Below are 20,104 nucleotides of genomic sequence, written 5' to 3'. Positions count from 1 at the left end.
TTACCTCCTGCTCACTCTGTTCTCCTTGGTCTCTATTTCTCTGCCTGTTCCGCCTACGCTGCTTCTTCCTCCCCCCTCCTCCTCCTCCTCCTCCTCCTCCTCCTCCTCTCTGTCTTTCAGGAGGACGTCAGGCAGCAACAGTCCAGACAGTTTGTTGAAGCAAAGCCTCCTCCACACCCGGACTCTGTATCCCACCACCTCCTCTTCCTCCACCCACACCGCCACCACCTCCTCCTCCTCGCAGACCGACTGCTCCTCCTCGAGTAAGGGCGGCCACACCGAGCAGCAGTATCGCCGGACGCACCTCCCGTCCAGCTACAGCAGAGGCCGCCTCACCAGGGCCGAGTCCACGCCCATCAGGGCGGCGGCGGCGGGGTCGCACCTGGAGTTGATCTCCCGCGGCCCGGACGGACGCTTCTCCCCGCTGGGCTCCGACCTCGACGAGAGAGAGAGCCTGAGGGACAGCTTCTCCAAACACGCCGACGTCCGCAGGTCTGCGTCTCTGCGCTCGGACAGGAAGCCGGCGGCGTACGTCCTGTCTGTGGATCTGTCTCCGAGTAAAGCGGCGGAAGCTTTCTGTCCCAGTCCGGATCGGTCCACGGCCCAGCAGCTGCCTCACCTGCGTCAGCGCTCCCTGGACTACGAGTGTTACACCGACGTCTGCAGCCTGCGCACGGCGAGCGTCCTCAGCGTGGCGAGCGGCCCTCGGCCCGAGAGCCCCGCCTTCCCCCTCCTGAAGCGCCTGGTCCCGCCCCCCTCCACCACCGCCAGCAGCCTGGTGCTTCAGATGGAGCACGACCGCGAGCGAGGCAACCTGAGCCGCTGCCTGACGCTGGCCCGGGAGAGGGAGCGGCTGGAGAGGGAGCTGAGGAGGTTCACGCTGGAGAGGAGCAGCGTGGGCCAGGTGAGGAGGAAGATGAGGGAGATCAGTGAGGAGGAGCGCGTGTGGCGATGTCAGAGCAGCACCTTGCCGCTCAGCTTCTCCCACGGCGACAAGCGGACTTCCGGGTCTTCCTCTATCCAGTGGGAGTCTCCTGCTCCGGTCGCTCCTCTCGCCCTGGATCCTTTCTGCTCCTCTCCGCCCGTGAGCCCCTCCTCTCGCTGTAATCTCCACGTCCAGCTTCCTGTTCAGTCAGGCAGCAGACAGACCCCCCGCCGCCACGAGGGGGCCGGCGTGTTTGTAACGGACGGATGGACTCTGCCTCGTCTCTCCTCAAAGCAGCGCGGACTGTCTGCCCCCGTCTTTGAAATGCAAACGTATGATTCCTGCTCTCAGGCGTGCAGACGGAACCATTTTTGCCACGGCAACCGTTCAACGCCGCCGCCGCCGCTCCAAAGCACCGAGCGCCCAGAAACGTCTTCAGAGGCAGAGAGGGACAATCACAGCCACACACACCGGGAGATGAGCGTGGACGAGCCCGAGTCTGAGTCGTGTGTGAAGAAGCCGATGCTGCACCACAGGATCGCCTCTCACGTTCAAGATGGCCGCCCGCTCAGACACACAGGCTGGCGTGAACAAACCAGGAGCTTCAACGGTCCCGCAGCTCGGGGGGGCGGTGACAGGTCGGCGTCTTTGTCCGGTCCTTCAGGGGCAGAATCCAGAACCCAGAGCTCTAAACTCTGGGACTGTAAGCAGCGCAGTCTGAGTCTGGACTTCAGGGGGCGGAGACAGAACGGCTTCCTGCCGCCGGACGCTTGGATAGAATCTCTGAGCGAGGAGAACTGCTCCTACTCCAATCAGCACTCGGACACTCTGTTCCGGAGGCCGCACGGCGCCGCAAAGATCCTTAAGAGCCCCGCCCGTGCTCCGGCTGGTCCCGGGTCCCCTGGAGCCCAGGATGGAGAACAACAACCTCCCTCTGTGAAACCTTCACCTCCATCAAACCCAGATGTTCCTCTCCACTACGAGCTCAAAAGAGAGACGACCGTCTTTGCCCCCAAGTGGCCGACCGCCTACCAGAGTACGGACGCCGCCAGACGCTCGCAGGCCGACGCCCACAGAGATCAGGTGGAGGTGTTGGAGTCGGGGAGCAACTACAGCAGCTACGCCAGCAGCGGCCTGGGCAGCATGGAGCCGGCCAGCGGGCGCATGTCCCTCTGCATGTCCACCACACTGGACGAGAGGACAGAGGAGAGGACAGAGGAGAGGACAGAGGACGCACGCCTGCACAAAAGGAAACTGAGCCAAAGGTATGAAGGAAGCTAGTGAAGTTTGTGCGCAGTGAGACTGAAGAGTTTAAGATGTGAGTGCAGGAGGAGACAGAGGACAGATAGGAGAGGAGATGAAAGAGGCAGAGAGAGGGAATGAGGGAAGAAAGGAGAGAAGGAGAGAAGGAGGCAGAGTGACAGACATAAACAATCGCGGCCCCCTGATGTCATAACAGAGATCAGAGGCGAACACTTTCAGTCCTGATGTGCAAATATTTAAAAATATTATGCTGAAAAACTGCAATTAAGATCATAAATAGATTTCAGCTTTGACAGCAAGAAACAGAGAGCGGCAGGGAAATGAATTAGGTTTCAAATGAAATCCGCTAATGAGTGTGTGTGAGTGTGTGTGAGTGTGTGTTTGAGAGAGTGTGTGTTTGAGAGTGTGTGTGTGTGTGTGTGTGTGTGTGTGTGTGTGAGTGTGTGTGTGTGTGTGTGTGTGTGTGTGTGTGTGTGTGTGTGTGTGTGTGTGTGAGTGTGTGTGAGTGTGTGTGCGCGCCGACACTCATATCTGTGTTTATATTCATTATGGAGTGTGTGTGTGTGTGTCTTGTGCCGTCTCCAGCAGGAAGCTGTCAGTGGATGAGAATTACGAGTGGGACGCGGCCGACGTGCAGCCTGGAGACCAACATGGTGAGGGGACACACACACACACACACACACACACACACACAGACACACAGACACAGACACACACACACACACACACACACAGACACACACAGTTTTATTATGGATCTGTGCTGGAAGCTTCTAGTGAGCCTGAAGGATCTTCCGAGGCGTCTCGCTCGCTCGATGTGGCGATAAAAGGCGGTGCTTTAGTTTAGAAGTTGTCGCCCTACAAACCGGCGGCTGCTTGAGCTCTAAAGAATGGAAGAAAATGTAAATATTAAGTTTTGTTAGGGGAGAGAGAGAGAGAGAGAGAGAGAGAGGGAAAGAGAGGGGGAGAGAGAGAGAGAGAGAGGGGGAGAGAGAGAGAGGGAGGGAGAGAGAGAGAGAGAGGGAGGGAGAGAGAGAGAGCGAGAGAGGGAGAGAGAGAGAGAGGGAGGGAGAGAGAGAGAGAGAGGGAGGGAGAGAGAGAGAGAGGGAGAGAGAGAGAGAGAGGGAGGGAGAGAGAGAGAGAGCAAAACAGATCATTAACGGGAACGCCGCTGCCATTTCTACCCCGGATGAGTGACACTTGTGTTTTGGTTGTGTTTGTGTGTGGGGGGAAATCCCGTTTTGCGATCCCTTGTGTGTGTGTGTGTGTGTGTGTGTGTGTGTGTGTGTGTGTGTGTGTGTGTGTGTTACTCAGACTGTCAGGCTTGCAGGAGGCTGAATCCCTGGTTGAAGCTTTTTAGGTTGCAGCCATCTGCCATATATGTGAAATATTAGTGTTACAGTCATAACCAGCAAAAACAAGGCCTAACTGCAGCCTGTGTGTGTGTGTGTGTGTGTGTGTGTGTGTGTGTGTGTGTGTGTGTGTGTGTGTGTGTGAGGGAACAGGATGGAGAAGCATTTCTTGGAAACTGAGTTAATGTAAGGATGGTGTGTTCTTCACAGGTCTGCCCCCCCTGCAAGATCTACAAAAGCCTACTCTCTACTACACACTACCCAGAATGCATTGCGCAGGTAAAGTGCTGAGGGATTGCACCCGCCACTCTTTGCTCCCGGGGCACGGAAGCAGCCGTTTCTCTGAGCAGCAACCAGACAGCGTGTTGTTCTGACAGCTCGGCCACCTTCAGCGCCGGGGCCGCCGTCACCTGGCAACCTCCTCTGCCGCCGTCGCCGTCGCCGTCACGCGGTGAAGAGAGAGAGCTGTCCCGTGCCACAGCTGATCAATGTAAAGAGGTGGAAGTGTGTGTTGGATTAATGGGCTGAGGGGTCCCGGGGCTAAAGTCTGCTGTGGGCCCCCCAACAAAGCGGCCTCAGCGTCTCCGGCCTGTGCTCTGTGTGTGTCAGCACTTATTACTGCACAAAGTGTGTTTGTGTGAAATATGAAGCCTGGTGGAGGAGAAACCTTAATTATACTTTAGGCTCCTGGGCTCCAGAAGGAAACCAGAGGGGCCGGACAATGGATGACTGCTCAGTTTACTTTAGAAATGTACAGAAAATCTACTGAGATGATGGAGATGTAAGTAAAGGGACCTAAGTGCTATGCCAGCAATATTACAAAATGTAAGATCTTCAGGAAATTAACAGAACTATGCCACTTTTATGTTTTTCATTTACAAAGCAGCTGTGTTAGAGGTTAGGTTACACAAACACTCTACTCTGTTTGTCAATGCAGTCAGAAAGAGGAAGGGAAGCAAGGAACCAAGTGAAGGAAATGTAGAGAAGGACTCTAATGTGGTGTTTCCAAGGTTTGAAAAATGCAAACATTTTAAATAAAGTGCTTCAAAATTGATTAAAATGAAATTGTAGTTGCATTTTCTTTATAAAAACAAATCAGCATCTGGTTAGATAATTCACTTTTTAGTGTGTGTGTGTGTGTGTGTGTGTGTTCTGTTTGAAGTTCTTGCACTCCTGCTCTATTTTTGTCCAAGATAAAGCCGTTTTACTAAAATGTCCAATGTGGTCCATGGTTACACTGACATCTTGGGGGAATTTAACCAAAATTTTAATTTTCCCCAAATGTGCAGGAATCCATCCTGGTGCCATCAAGATGTCATGTTTGAGATTGACCACTTTGTTCCATGGTTACAGTGACGTTTTTGTCAAAATGTTAAATTGTGCCCAAACCTACACTCACGGATCCTCGTACAGGTATGGGCCTTTATTCAAAATGACAAACTTTGGTCCACAGTTACACCAACATTTGTCTGAATATTTGCACTTGAAAGGTGTTGAATGTGACTTTGAACAGGTTGATGAACCCTGGTGACCACGGCCCTGATATGTTTCACACTACAAAGGTAATCATCCTGAGAGAAAGGTTCAAAGCTTCCAAAGATCTGGCTCGACGCTTTTATCTCTAAATGTTTCACAGAGCTGCCCGATGGATTCTCCAAATTCTCCAGTTTAGCTCTGAACCCACAGACTTTCTCTCCATGGACCTTAGATATATATCGCACTACTTTTGTGTTGCTTTTGTTTGTTAGTTATGGAAATAAAGGGAAACTTTTTCTATTAAGCCCTTATTGATCAAAAGTTGATTGAGTCCGAATTTTTATTACGCTTTTCTGGCGTAACCCTTGTGTTTGTCTGCCTCGGCCACTTAGCAGCTCAGTGGAGCAGTGAAGTGCTTAGATGCTTTGTTCCATGATGCATCTGTTGCGAGTGTGAGTGTTTCTCTTTCAGTCTGAGGATTTAACCAGCATTTTCCTGGAATAAGCTTCCCTTACTAAGAACCATGCTGAAAACAGAGTTTGGGGGGGGGGGGGGGGGTTCTATTGGCAGGATGTTCTCGCTTAAAGCCTTTACATTAGTCAACCAAATAATGAACCAACCCATCATTGAAATTTCTCAAGAGGCAACATTTACTGCAAATCGATTGATGTGGTAGAACATTTTCATTTTCATTTTCACACACTCGTCCATCAAAATCTATTTTTTTTATTTAAGTAAAAATCAGAAGTATCTTAATATCTTGCTGACAACCAGCTGCTGACTGAACATGAGTGAGAGAGCGTGACTGAGACGTGTTGATCATCACAGATTGCATTGAAATGAGATCTCTGTATCTGAATCTGTTATCTTATCTGTACTTATCTAAATAACACATCTACATTTTAAAAAGCCCTCCTCTTTAATAAACACAAACTTAGCTTCAGTTAAGCAAAATATACACGCAAACTGCAGCCTAGAAAACATTTACATTTATAGTTTCTATGTGTACATACTGACCAAGGTCCGACTGCACTGCCAGCGATGCAAACAGAAAAAAACAAAAACCCCCTCCCCACACGGCATGTGTGTGATTGTGTACATACTTCCTACAAACTACTTGTGCTTGTTGACATTCAGAGGGAGCAACATGAATGGCAGATCCCCACGGGAAACGGCTGCTGCTGGATGTCGAAGGCTGTGGAGCGTGTAAAGCAGAGAAGCAAACATGTTTTCGACCAGAGTGTAACAAAATTGGTGGGACAGATTTGTGTTTGGGATAAAAACGACAATAACTGAAAGTGAAAATAGGAGGAAAATAAAGAGGGGGTAAACATGTCGATAACAGCAGTGAGTGCTTGTAAAGCCTTTTTTGTCACCACTCATTGGAAAAGGAGCGCCGTGGGTGCAAACACACCATTATTCTGTCCATTAAGCAGGGGAAATATTATGTGCACATGCCAGAGTGCTGTGAAGGGCTCCAGGTCTATATGAAAGGAAAATGTCATACAAATTGAAGTACATAACCACATGGTGCTAATGTCACCTGAGGAGTAATTAGTGGGATACTTATCGCTTTTTCATGAATGAACTTAAAACATAAGCATTCCAGGAGAGAGGTGGATTGTATCTAGATTAAAGTACTCAAAGTGTTAAAAACATTGTAGTCCTCATAGAGATTCAGGAATATTTGTCCAGTCGGTATTGAACTGAACAGTGCGTTGTGGCGTCATCAAATAATTTGACTTAAGTAAAGGAAAAACCTGCTTTAATGCAAACCAATGAACTTTCTGACAGCTGCTACAGGTGTTCCCCTCAGGTAAACTCAGTCCAGTTGAAGTCCAAACAAAGCCTGGGTCACATTCTTACTGCTGTGAATGTACTCACAGTGTTTACGTTGATGTGAACAGGTGGAACCTTGTGACGTGTAGGTTTAAAGTTTGATTCTGCTCTTTTGACAACACGCAAGGACGCAAGCGAGCACACGACGCCTTCACCGACCAATAAAATGCTTGCGTTGAATTCCAACAAGCTTCCAATTATACTAATGGCGGCGAGCAATCCTCACCCAAAGGAGATGATGTAGGGCAACGTCACAGTCATCTTCTTTAATCTTCAGCAATTCCATTTTTATATGGAGTTTTATATCACTCTGACACGGGTGATTACGGCGTGGGACAAAGGCGTATTTCTTGTCTCTGTGGCTGTGGCGCTCGGTGTTTGCGGGGCTGAGTGCAGTAATGAGTTCAGCCCGGGTTAGAGCACTTCGCCAGGGCTTATTTAATAATGAATGTTTGTTGCGTTTAGAGGAGCAGAATAACGGTTTTGCACCGACAGATGCTGTCTGTGTGCGGCCGTGGAAATGCTTTATAGCCCTTTAACCGACTGCGTGTCTTTACGGGCGTGAGGGTTCATCTGTAACCATCAGCCTGCACCCACGCTTTATAACATCATATTTATCACTGCAGCCATATTTCACCCGCTGATTTGTTGTCAAAGCTTTTATTGCAACATCTCCCACCAGTTTGGTGCCCTCGAGCTGTGACTTTCAGCTCTGTGTGTAACCCTTTAACGCTTGTGGCTTAAATGTGACAAATGAACAAATGATTGATCGCCAATTTCTAACGGCGTGATCGCGCTCTATCAACTTTGCAATCAAAAGGCGGTCTGACAATCTGAGTTCCTCTCCGAGCCATCCTGATGAAATACGACACAGATAAGGATTCTGGCAGGGAGTGGGAGGAGCCACTACAGGAGGACACACCCACATGTTTTTGGAAGTAGACGTAATCAAACACGAGGCTTTCAGGGCAGCGTTGGTCCGACTAGATTTGTTTCTATCAGGAACAACCTTGTGTTTCGTAAGACTGACCTTGTTCGACACACTTCACCTTTACTGGTTATGACAGAGAAACATTAGGCAAACATTTAATTTAGAGACATTAACTCCTCCATAAAGGTGTCACTGCAGGTATATAAGAAACAACACACAGTAGATACAAGCTAACCTGCTGCATTCATTCATTTGGGGAATTTGACTTTCCTTAAAGTCTCCCAGAACATAAATTCTTCTTTCATTACCTGAAGTCACCTCGTCCCAAAGCTCACTCCCGCCTCCCAGCGACGTTACTGACAGGAAAGGAAATGGCTCTTAAATCGTTTCACCTGGAGGCCAAAATACGCCGTAAATTAAAAAACGTGGCGCTCGGGCTTCCATCTAGCAGCAAAGTCAGAGGAAGTTTCTCAACCTTTCTCAACTTGAGACGCAATTTGGCAGAATTAGTTTAATGATGATCGCTAACCAGGCGCCTTTAACCCTCTGGAGTCTGACAGCAGCTTTTTCTACTTTCAAGTGAATTGTCTTTGTTTTGCAAATAACAACACCCACTTTAGACTCAGATTTATTTTTTGATTTATATTCTTCCCCATGTATTGTAGATTTTTGTACATTTAAAAAAATGGCGAATTCACTCTGTAGATTTTGTCTTTATCAGTATTTAAACTTTTTAATCTGTTGTCGATGTTCTAGAATGTATTTTGTGGAGAGGAACACAGTGGACGACTCTCAGCTGTCTGAGCTTGTAATTAGTGACAAATTCATTTGTGTGTGGAATGATTTCTTCCTTTAGTAAGCAGCTGTGTAATAAGCAGAGAACATATTGTCAGGGAACCTTGGGGATTGTTCAATGATAATCACAGGCGGACAATTAAGAATATTCAAATGCAGTAGCAACTAAAAGGATTTCAGCACCTTGTTTTGTTCTGAAGTCTCCAGGTTTCAGACATATGAAGTTATTTTGGTATCCATGTGCATTTTACTGCCAACACTTCCTTCAGTTCAGCACCTTTGCTTAAAGCGAGGATTCTTCCTTTGTGATCAGCCTGAGTAAGTAAACAGATTGGAGTACTTCTTCTCCCACAGCCATGGAGGTTTGTGCAGCAGAGAATTAGTATTGTTGGCAAAGTTTGAACTGTAGGACTGAATTAATCCTCTCCCTTGTTTAACTTTGCTAATACTCCAGTGTTTTTCCCCCCTAGAATCTCAATGTTTGCTTCAGCAGGTATTTTCAGAACAAGTTTAGCAATTAGCACCCGTTGCCGGGGATAAGCTGCCACTATTATCTCCTGCCAAGTGTAAAATTAGCGTGATTATCAGCAAATATTACCATAGCAATGTTGTCGGCTGTGGCTAATTTCAAGATTGAAACCTAAATGGGAGTTTTTCAATCAGACTATCTGCACATCCAGCGTGAGGCGCGAGGCGAGAACTCACAACATGTCAGTGAAGTTAATTACCTCGGCGGATGGCTCCAAGCCGAGTGGAGAAAAGAAGCCGCCGAGGGGGGCAGGGGAGGGGGATTGACTCTTCTTCTTCTGTTGTATTGCTATATAGTGCAACAGACGCTTTCTTAACCTCCATTTCACTCTAATTAGGGATTTGCTAAAGACTTTAAGAACAACATTGGAGTTCTTGTTATCCGGGCCTGTTAACCATGCTGAGTGTTTCATTCTCTCATTGATTAGTTTACAATAAGCCTTCATCTACAAAGGATGACCTCATTATAATGGACGGATTCAGTGTCTTCAAGAATCCAAGACAAAAGGCAGTTTTCCATCACGGCTGTTAACACGGTGGCTTTTTGTTCAGTGTTTTGACCTCCTGACTTGCGGTTTCTTCATTCATCCAACACCTTCATGAACCAATCAAAGTGCCTGTAACTGGCTTGAAGTTTGCACCAAAAATGCACTGCTGAACATGGCAGACAATCATTCAGTCATCTGGACGAGCCTGCCAAGTCTACTGCTGGTCTGTTCAAATGTTTAAAGACCAATCAATCCATTTTTGCAAGATTCTTATGGTAGAAATGTTTCCTGAATTTACACGTTGTTAGAACCAAGAACAACAATTTCGTAAAGATTTATTTCCTTCCGTTTTTTTTAAAGAATTTTCCTCAAGTTTTATTTATTTTTCTAATTGACATTTTTGAAAGAATAACCCTCACCTCCTTTTCAAACATTTGAGCCCCCAGAGCTTAATAATCTAAATGGTTGAACCGAAGCACTTTGATGCTATACGATGTGGTGTAGGTGTCCTTCTCATCCGACTAAAAGCGTTCAGCTTTTCATTCACATTCAAGCAGTCGTAGCTTTAAAACCTGTTGATTTGCTCCGTCTTCATCACTCAGAAAGCCTCAGACAGGCAGACACTTGCCCTTGACTTGTTGTCTGTGTTGTGTAATGAAATGGAATCTGTTGATTGTTGGGCTGCATTCACACACGGTGTCTCTATCTTTTGTTCACAATGGCCTCTTATCCAATATCTGTTTGCACATAGTTTACTTCTGAGATTTTTAGTTTTTAAAAGCAATGGACACAAAAGCAACATAATGTTACAGGCTGATGTTTGGTTAAATCATATTCTAATAGCACTGCATTGCATTTAAATTACAATCCTTAACCCTCAGACCTCTGCTTTTGTTTGTTGATTGTTGTCTTTCCGGAATTTTGGTGTTTGGGGAAAGGTTTGATTGACACACGAAGCCCCTCCCCTCGTTTCTGGAAAGTTCTTGATTCCAAAGTATCTAAAAACGCAAGAGGGAAGAAATTCTTGAAATAAATATTTGAACATTGCTGTAAGAAAAAATAATTAAATTACTCTTTTTTTCAAAGATTCAAGATTTTTCACAAGCTAAATTTGTCACCCAAGTTTTTCCCAACGCTTCTTATCCCGACCTTTCTAGAACTAGAGGAAACAAAAAGGAATACAAATTGAAATCCTCAAATATATATTTGTGGAATTTATTTCCGTTGCTTTTACTAGATGATGATGATTTCAATAAATATGATGATAAACAAGTAGAATGATTGGGATAATTATCCTCCTTTCAGTTCAACTTCTCCCTCATAACGTTTTTCTGTCTTCATAAAGTTTGTAGAACTGTTAGGATGGCCAAAACGATTACGAAAACTTGCAAAATTGGCAGAAAAATGGAGCGCTCTTCATGAGCAAAAGTAGTGGCTCTGCCCAGTAAAGGGTTATTTTTACAATATAACATCTTAAGTGGATAATGAAATTCCTGTTGTCTGAAAAGTAAAATTGCAAGTTTCTTAGACTCCAGAGTTTTGAAGGCTGCAGATGCATCATAATCAGCAGGTTTCCTGTGAGAGTTATGATATTAGTGTATTGATGTGCAGCCTGAGGCCCGATGCAGAAGCTGCTTTGACTGCAGAGTAATATGAGTGTGTTTTCACCTCCAAACACAGCCATCAATAGACTATTTTTACACAATGAGTGTTCACTGCTTCAGACTAATTGATTATTCCATTAGTCAAATTGATCACAAATGGGTTCGTGGGGTCGCCCGTGTGGGCCAAACAACAAATTAGATAAAAAGTGAATGCGATCATTGTAGTGCTACTGTTGCCAGTTCCAGGGTGTAAAAGCTCCAGAGTATCCCTGCTGTCCTCAGCTGCACCGGCTGCCCGGACCAAAGGGGACAAAAGACATTTGGCACCACAGAGAGATAACTCATGTGCTGCCGAACTCCAGGATTAAACAACCACTCATGAAATTGAGGACAGTACTTCTTCAAGGGCTGTTTTCTAACTGTATGAACACTCCATGCACACAGGAAGCAGCATTACAACTTCCCATTTTGTGTCTTACAACATTTCAGTGTTTTAGGAGTTTGAGGTGGAGCAGCAGTTAATCTGATGAGAAAAGGACCTTTGCACACGATCACTTTGTGTGTTTCAAAGGCTGATTTAAAGAGACTGGAGCCAGAGATTGAGCCCCGATGAAGCAAAGTATTTATACAGAGGGAGGATCAGAGTCGGTGTGGAAGGAAGGAGGACGTGAGGTTCTTCCTGAAGAAGCAAGCCGGTGATTTATTTGACCTTTTCTGTGGCAGGCTGTGACCGGAGAGACTAATTGAATCCACACAGATACAAACACAGTCCTCCAGGGCAAGAAGTTAAACATTCCACCATCTCCCAGCAACAACAACTGACTTACAGTTAAACATGTGAGGTGATCCAGAATATTTACAAAATCCATTAAACCTCTGAGGTCTCTGGCCATATATCACTTTGATTTTGAATTTCAGTTGCAACTTACAGTAAAAACCCCCAACCACACACACACACACACACACGTGCCCCATCTGCCTGGACTGCTGCCCAGGCATCAAGATTCCCGCAAGTACTCTCTGTCCCTCAGCCTCTCAGAGGACTCATGTTACTACTATTATTATTCATCCTTTGCTGTATTCTTGTGTTTTTTTTGTTGTATTATTGGATTTCGCACTTGTGGTTCCTAATGCACACCTGGCATTTGGTGGAGAGGGAATCTTTCTTTCCTCCTGTGCCTGTGAAGCCCTTTAAGACACGGTGTGTGTGATGTTGGGCTATGTGAATACATTTGATGTGATTTGATACAGAACTGCACATTTTAGTTTGTAAAAATCTTGACATTTCTGCCAAGTCTGTTGGTTTTCTAAGATTAAGATTCTTGTTGAGAGCTGAAGTAGAGATTTAATAGAGTGCTTATCACAAACCAACAACTCACCCACTCCAAAAAAAAACTTCATAAATGAAACCTATCAAACCTTCCATATTAACACCAGGAGTTTGAAGTGCTTTATGTCATTATGCTTTTAATTGCATTTTGTTTTTATTTACCACCTTAAAAGCCGTGCTGATTCATTAGCAGTTGTCTGAATATTTCTTTTTTAGAAAAATTGGGGTTCTACAAAAACATGTGAAAGAAGAAAGGAGTATTTTGTTTTTGAATAGAGGAAAAACTTCAGGGAACAAAGAAAAATGTGTAAGTTCAAGAAAATGCAAAGGGCTTTCTTGAAAAGAAAATTAATTTGAGAAATGTTCACATTGTTTGGTTCTAGAAAATTCTCCCATAAGATCACAATCTTCCCCTTTTCTCTTCTTCTTCAAAATGACCAAATGACTTCACACTTGTATTCAAAGGGACTTGGATGTAGATTTACTAACTATTCTAGCCAATTATTTGAGGATTTTTGTGATCATTAAAACAGGACAGAAACAATCACCTTACAATCGTAGCATCTCTGCTCAGCCTTCACACAGATAATGAGCAGCGGTTTCTGGACTTTGGGTCGCAGAAGCAATTAAATTTTGTCACCATTTCCTGACACCATCAGAGTTTTGTGTCAGTGTGTCTGGAGGTGGTGGAGCACTACCTTGCTTTTCAGTGAACGAGTCTCATGCTTGTCATCTAGGGCCACTGTGCTGCATTAACACCCAGTATTGTGAACCCTCTGCTGGGTCGTACCAAGGGTTTGCAAATGGACAGGATGGTGTTCATTTCTTTTCAATATCTCACTTGTTTCTGGACATTTGTGGCTGGGAATAGACTTGATAACTTCCCTAACAGAAAAAGCAGTCACACTTTAGTGCAGATGGTGTTTGATCAGATTTACTTCACTTAGATAAAGAAAAAGATCAAACAGTCTCAAAATGGGATTTCCAAGCTTTCTTGAATTCCAGTATGTGCAGTTTGTTATTGAATCTGGAGGATGGGATTTCAGCATTGGTTCCTCTCCTACGTCTCTGCTCACCTGACTCGCCCTGTGGGAGCTCCAGAGGCAGAGGTATCCATTCCTATAGACACAGCCTCCTCCTGGAGTCCTTATTATCACTCCGATAGAGGTTTCTTACTGATAATTAAAGGAAGCACGAGCAGCGAGATCATTCCAGAGACAAGCGTGTTTCTGCATTTCCCTGCTGCAGGAGGCATATTTCCTTCGCTCGGATGGCAAAGCACGACATGATCTCATTTAGATTGGCACTTCATTCTGTACCCACTGCACACTCAGCGACCACAGCAGTCTAAACTTATCCATTCATCTGCAACTAATTTGCAATACTGCTTACAATTTGGCACCATCACCAAGAGACCGGGTCTGAATACAGCTCAGTTTCTGTCCCAGTGGGCTTCGAACATGACTGGAAACCTCAAGTCTTTATTGTTGCCCAAATGAATGTGGTGAGATGATCCTGAGAGGAGAGAACCAACATGGAGTCGAAAGCAATGCCTTACACGTGGGCAAGCACCGCGGAACCGAAAGGAACCTGGAGATAATAACATCCAATCCAGAATGTGGTCAACCTGAACGGATGCGACTGGAGAGAGAGAGAGAGAGAGAGAGAGCGAGAGAGAGAGAGCGCCTGATGTCAGCTCCGTATCCAGCTGCACTTCAGTTCCCGCTCGCCTTCACACCATTATTAAGACGCACCACTTGATCAGAGCTGACAACGACTCCACTCAAGCCCACTCAGATCTGACGTGTTGACACGCAGCCCAAAGGCAACGGTTGGAATCAAACGTTTGTCAGAAAGGAGAGATCAAGATTATAACCTGTTCACTTTCATCATCGTTGCCCTTGTCCTTTAGTTCATGCTGTTCCCAAACGAATAATTCTGTTTACATGATCCAAGTGCCGTGCCAGTAAACGCAGCAAATCTTAAGACACGTCTCTTTAGAAAGTTAACTTAGAGCAAACATTCATTTCAGTTAAATACAATCATCCGTGACGATAACTCTGTGACGCAAATACAAAACTAAATCCAGCAAAGTCTCCTTGAACTCACATTCAGTACATTTTCAATCACGGTTTCATCATTTCATTTTCCCTTCGCTCACTGTCACTAAGTGGCTTGAAATCAAATACACAGAGCAGAGATCTTCCAGTGCAGCCAGGCACTCGGTAATTTCTTTAATCAAAATGTAAATTACGCTTAATGATGATGATGACGATGAGTTCCGTTGCAAATGTGTGGTTAGTCTCAGGCTCACAGAAACTCACAACGTACCTTTAGGCTACAAGTCAATCAAGACCGTGAAGGCAAACAAACCCTGCGCAGCAAACACAGAAGGAGCTGCAGTTTAAACACAGATTCATTCTTCATAGGGGGACACAAACACATGCTGCAGCTCTATCATGTTAAGATCATGTTAACGTCCACATGCAGTTAGGCAACAAGAAAACCTCCCCATGTCTTCTAAACACTAATAAACGACTGCAGAATGATTCATAAACGTTCCTGTTGAGTGAGTCGCTTACCTTAAAAGCAAATATCAACCTGCAGCCCTGATGTGCTTGAATAGTTTTCAGAAGAAAGTCAAAAGAGCCATAAAGAGCAAAATTTGGCAGAGATCTTGTCAAAAAAAAAAAAGCCGCCTCACTGGAGGACACAGAAAGGTTTGCAGAAATGGGAAAATTGATTTTCTTTAAAAGAAAAGGTGTTTAAACCGGCTCGTCACTTAGGTTTGGCTTAATTTCAAGGTCTTTTTGGTTGAGATACAATAACAGAAAGCTCCATTGTGGATTTGGCTGAACTTTGCCACAAAAAAGCAAAATGCATTTCCAATATGATGCTTTCACTTAGATAACATGTCAAACACACAATCCTGTAAGAGTATAGGCAGAATCTGATTGATCTTCTATCGATCAATTTCTGGTGATGACTATGGTTTTATCACATTCAGAATGTTTAATATGTGGTGGGTAAAAAGCTTCACTACCATATGTCTATGACTTGTATAAGACTTTAATGCTTGGTTTATGCCCTGTAACTCTAATCGTAAATGCACAATCTCTTGTTTGTAAAGGTCAAAGTAGAATTAGCTGTGCATCACATGAGTCCATAATAAAACATGAAAGACCTAAATAAAGTTGCCATAGCAAGCGGATCGGTACAAAGATGTGGGAAGATTCAGTGACTGGCAAAGAATAAAGGTTAAATCCAAACTGCATGACGAGATCAATAAACCGAGTCTGAGGGAAAAGAGCCAAGAAATAAAAGTATTCAGCTATTCAGTTGAATTTGTGACAACTTTAACCAGAAAATGTGGAATGGAAAATTGACAATTTATATACAAGTAGAAAGACAACAAGATAAAATTGAGGTTCAATTATCATCATCATCATCATCATCATCATTATCATCATCATCATCATCATCATCATCATCATTAACAGCTCGGGTGAAATGTGAAACCTTAATATTTAATTTTGCCTGATCAAAGGAAGAATGGCTGAAGCAGGAGCGCCGTGTTCTCTCTGTAACATCATGGCATCACTGCAGAGCCTCCATCTGTGTCTTTCTCCGTCTGTGAAACACACTCTTGCTTCTTGCTCACTCCCTGCCACCCCGGAGACTCCATCCCTCCTGCCGCTTTAACCTCCGGCCCGGGTTGTTCGCGCCGTGTACACTTTGTGTCACTCCGTGCGCTGTTTGTTTGCCCACTCGTTTGCTGGCTGCCCTGCTCGCGTCCCTGTGGGACTCCGGAGCTGCGGGAGCGATTTCACATCACAAGCTCGGCCTACACAGGGCGCTTCCCTCCACGGCGGCTGGTAATTTACTCCAGACAGGAATCTGTGCTCCCATCAGTGAGATAGCGCTTTATTTTTCCTGGCCGATCCCCTCCTCCTCCTCCTCCTCCTCCTCCTCCTCCTCCTCCTCTGTGTCCTCTCTTACTCTGCACACTCTTAAATGCAGTGTGACTCACCACGCCAGGATTTCTCTCTGACAATCCTGCAGTAAACAAAGCCACAGATTCCATCAGTGCTCCAGTTATTTACACTACAGCAGCAGCGGCTAATTGAAAGCCGGGGTCGCCCTCGCCACTTTGTTGGTTTTTAGTCATCAACGTTGTCAGTCTGCCGTCGCTCCACTCTGATATCTAAACACACGGCACACAGTGAAAGTAACCAGGGTTGAAATCACTGCGGTTGTTCCTGCAGAATTAAAATAAAAGTGCTCCAACCCTGACGAGCTGAGAGGCTTTTTTAAACTCCAAACTGTCCACCACCTTTGGCTCTCTCAGCCTTCATCGTGCTCCTTTGTGGCCTTCTTGCATTAAAGCTTTTGGACTGAGCAGCTGTTTGCTACACTGGAATCCTTTCAACATTTGTGTGTTCTCATAGCCCACAATCTGACATTTACAAGCAGAAAGTCCATTTACCCTAACCCCTACCCTCCAGAACTTTACTGTACTTTACTTTGAGCATCTCCCGTTTCTTTTGCTCCACTTTCTAGTCCACAGAATGAAAGTCATCTGACAGCTTTAGTGATGCACTCATTTGCATAATGAAGATGAACATGGCCAAGGACAGGCACACCAAATTGAGGCCTTCACTAGAGAGGGTGGTGCGCAATTTATCAGGTCGTCCTCTCCTACACATCTGTTCTAAAGCAATCCAACACTCCAACCTTTAGAAAGGCGTTGATTCACTTCTTTTGCCGTATTTATCCTTAACTGTCCACACTTAAGTAAATGAAGGTTCTCATTGTTATCGTCTCCCGCGTTCCCCGAAATATTGCAACTGGGAAAGTAATGAAGCGGATTCCTCGGGCTGTCGTTGCTCAGCAGCTCAATCTACACCAAAGGCTGCTGATGCTAACCGTATGTAGGTTACTGCTCGCTTATGAGTTAGGACACTAAGACCTCAGGCGAAAGTAAACACAGGGGAAGATAATTAGGAGCAAATATTAGCTTAGTCCCTAATCAAGTTGGATACCTGCCATGAGTGTGTCTGGCAAAGATGTTTAAAGAACGATAAGTGGGCTAAACGCAACAATCGACGTTTCAGAGTCCGACTGATTAAATCTTAATGTCAATATAATTGCACAGATAAAGTAAACAAAAGCTTCACACGTGCGTCTGGATTAGGCCTTTATGCTTGAACCTGATTTGCACACTGACTCCTTGGTGTGTTTGTCCCCTTAAAGAGCTGAGTCATGATCACGTAGCCAGCATCTACATTGACTTCTGCACTGCCATATCTTAGGGTTCATGTGTTGTTAGTGGCTGATTAACATGGAGTTAAACCCCGACAGTCAAAACCCACTGACAATAGATACTACTGAACAAAACATGAATAATTAATACGTTAGATTTCATCTAAAGTTAACAAGCTTCTGCTGAGAACATCGCAGCTTCGCTAGCTTAGCTTCAAAGTTAGCACATACAATTCCAAAAATTCTCCATGTCGGCCAATCAAACTTTTCATGACTGTATTTCTGTAGTTAATAGAAGTAGAGCAACATTTATATGAGCTACATAAAGAATAATCTAGTTCATTGTTGTTGCTGGCAGCCTAAACTGAAGTCCTGTTGGTTCTGCTAACTGCAGGTGAGCGGGCCAATATCTTCATTTTGTGTTTGTGGTTTGTATATCCATGTGCAGGGATGTGAACCCAGTAGGTGCCGTATATAAGGGAGTGAAATATGAGGCTATGAAATGAAACCATAATAGGCTAACAAAAGTCTTAAAAATAACCCATAGAAGAACACTTAAAGAGAATGTGCAATAAATAAGGTCCAGACTCGAGTGGATCACCATGGTGATGCAATAGTATGGTTGCTAAATATTCAATCAGTATCAATAGCAGCTGAGTAGAGAATGCTGCTGGTTCTCCCGGCTGGGAAATAAATGCAGTCTATAAAAAGTGAAAGTCCGTCATGTTGAGTATGGAGCGTCCATATGTTTTATGTATACGTATTAAAGGCACAGCTGCCTGGCATCATGACGACCACTCAGGTAAGCTGCTGCAATTAGCTAAGAAGCTTTGGCAGAAAGCGTGAAACCTTTGCAACATACGAGGCGGCGTCTCATAGCAACCACATACCAGGACACGAGCTAAACCTGCGGAAATGATGGTTGATGGTCATTTCAGTTTGTGGTAGACCTGCTGGAGCAAGTCTTCCTCCTCTGGCGCTCCACAAGCAGAGCAGAGAAAGAACAACAATCGGTTGGAGCAACAAAAAGCCTGTTCAGATGTTTCAAGTCTTAACGAAATGTAATGTTCAGAGTCTGGAGCTGAGAAAAATGGCCATCACCTCGGGGTCACATCAACGATGGAAAAATACTTCACACTTCAGTGCTCCTTTCATGACACTGTGGGCGGTGAAGCAAGGTCACCTAATTAAATGTTCTGCAGAATACATGAAATGTTCTGAGAGCCCGAGGTGGAGAGAGAGAGAACGCACCTACTCAACATTTACCTAGAAGTGTCTCTTCATTCATGTTTAGGCTTTTAATACTTTTAAAATATCAGCCCTTATCAAGTTCAGCTCAGAGTTCAGTTACTGAGAAAGCAATCCACTGTTTGAATGGAACCAGCGACCAATCAGAACGGCCCGTTACAGAGAGCCCAAGAAGCAACAAGAAGCCGTTTCAAAACTCGGCACAGAGAAGGAAAGGGACAATAGGACGATGTGAGTGTGAATGAATAAATAGGAATGTGTGTGTGTGTGTGTGTGTGTGTAAGGCTGAAGGTGCAGGAGGTCCACCAGGGGAAAACACTACAATTTAATTAAAAAGGCTTTCCACTGTCGAGAGCAGAATGTGTCCTTGTTGGGTGATGGCTGAGGGGAGTGTGTGTCTGTGTGTCTGTGTGTGTGTGTGAGACAGCAGGGTGACAGCTTGGACAGTTGAGGGGTCACTGCCTGACTTTGACCCTCCCTCCTCAGAGTGGCTAAGAGGGTGGGCGGCCCCCCCGTCAGGCTCGGTGGACAGCAGCACCTGAGGTTTTGTGGGCGTTTGTGTGAGGCTGTCTGACGGTGACAGGCCTAGATCAGCCGGGTTTAATCACCACGGTTACTGCAGACAGCTACCTGAACATTTCCCCTTTTTTTTGACTGCGGCAGCAATACCCAGCAATACATCTATCAGCAGGCAGCGTGGTTTGATAGCAGTGTCAAGCCGGTGCTAACCACACTGACGGCTGCCTCCGTGTCGGGCGGCTGAGTTATGACAGCTGGCTGAGGGCAACAGCTGGATTGGCGCCAGATGATGGTTATGTTTCTACTTCTTCTCAGCTGAAACTTCAATACAATCAAAACATGTACTTTGAGTTTGCTACACTGCATTTCAAATAAGGGGAATTCCAGCGCACGGATAGACGGAGTTAATACATGCAGACGGAAAAAAATCTGACTGTTTGGATTTCTCTCTCTCTCTCTCTCTCTCTCTCTCTCTCTCTCTCTCTCTCTCTCTCTCTCTCTCTCTCTCTCTCCCATGGGGGGCTTGAATTTACAGAGTAATTAG

The 20,104-nt window shown here is 45.2% G+C and overlaps 1 protein-coding gene across 2 annotated transcripts in view; it reads left to right on the top strand.

Moving 5' to 3' along the window:
* The window catches only part of igsf9a (immunoglobulin superfamily, member 9a), a 29,714-nt gene extending 25,124 nt beyond the window's left edge, over nucleotides 1-4,590 (top strand). Inside the window, exons 19-21 of one of the 2 annotated variants that reach the window (XM_076159977.1) lie at nucleotides 121-2,190; nucleotides 2,777-2,841; nucleotides 3,751-4,590. In XM_076159977.1, coding sequence (XP_076016092.1) covers nucleotides 121-2,190; nucleotides 2,777-2,841; nucleotides 3,751-3,914 — 2,299 coding nt within the window. In that variant the 3' untranslated portion in view covers nucleotides 3,915-4,590. Of the gene's footprint in view, nucleotides 1-120; nucleotides 2,191-2,773; nucleotides 2,842-3,750 lie in introns of both variants that reach the window. The other variant, XM_076159976.1, reaches the window with a different exon arrangement.
* The last annotated feature ends 15,514 nt before the right edge of the window (nucleotides 4,591-20,104 follow it).

This window comes from Genypterus blacodes, unplaced genomic scaffold (assembly GCF_046128005.1).
Source record: "Genypterus blacodes isolate CSIRO-AG114 ecotype Tasmania unplaced genomic scaffold, CSIRO-AGI_Gbla_v1 ptg000101l_1, whole genome shotgun sequence".
NCBI classification, from domain to species: Eukaryota; Metazoa; Chordata; class Actinopteri; order Ophidiiformes; family Ophidiidae; genus Genypterus; species Genypterus blacodes.
The sequence above is the reverse complement of the archived record's forward strand: the minus strand, read 5'-3'. Positions and strand labels throughout refer to the sequence as shown.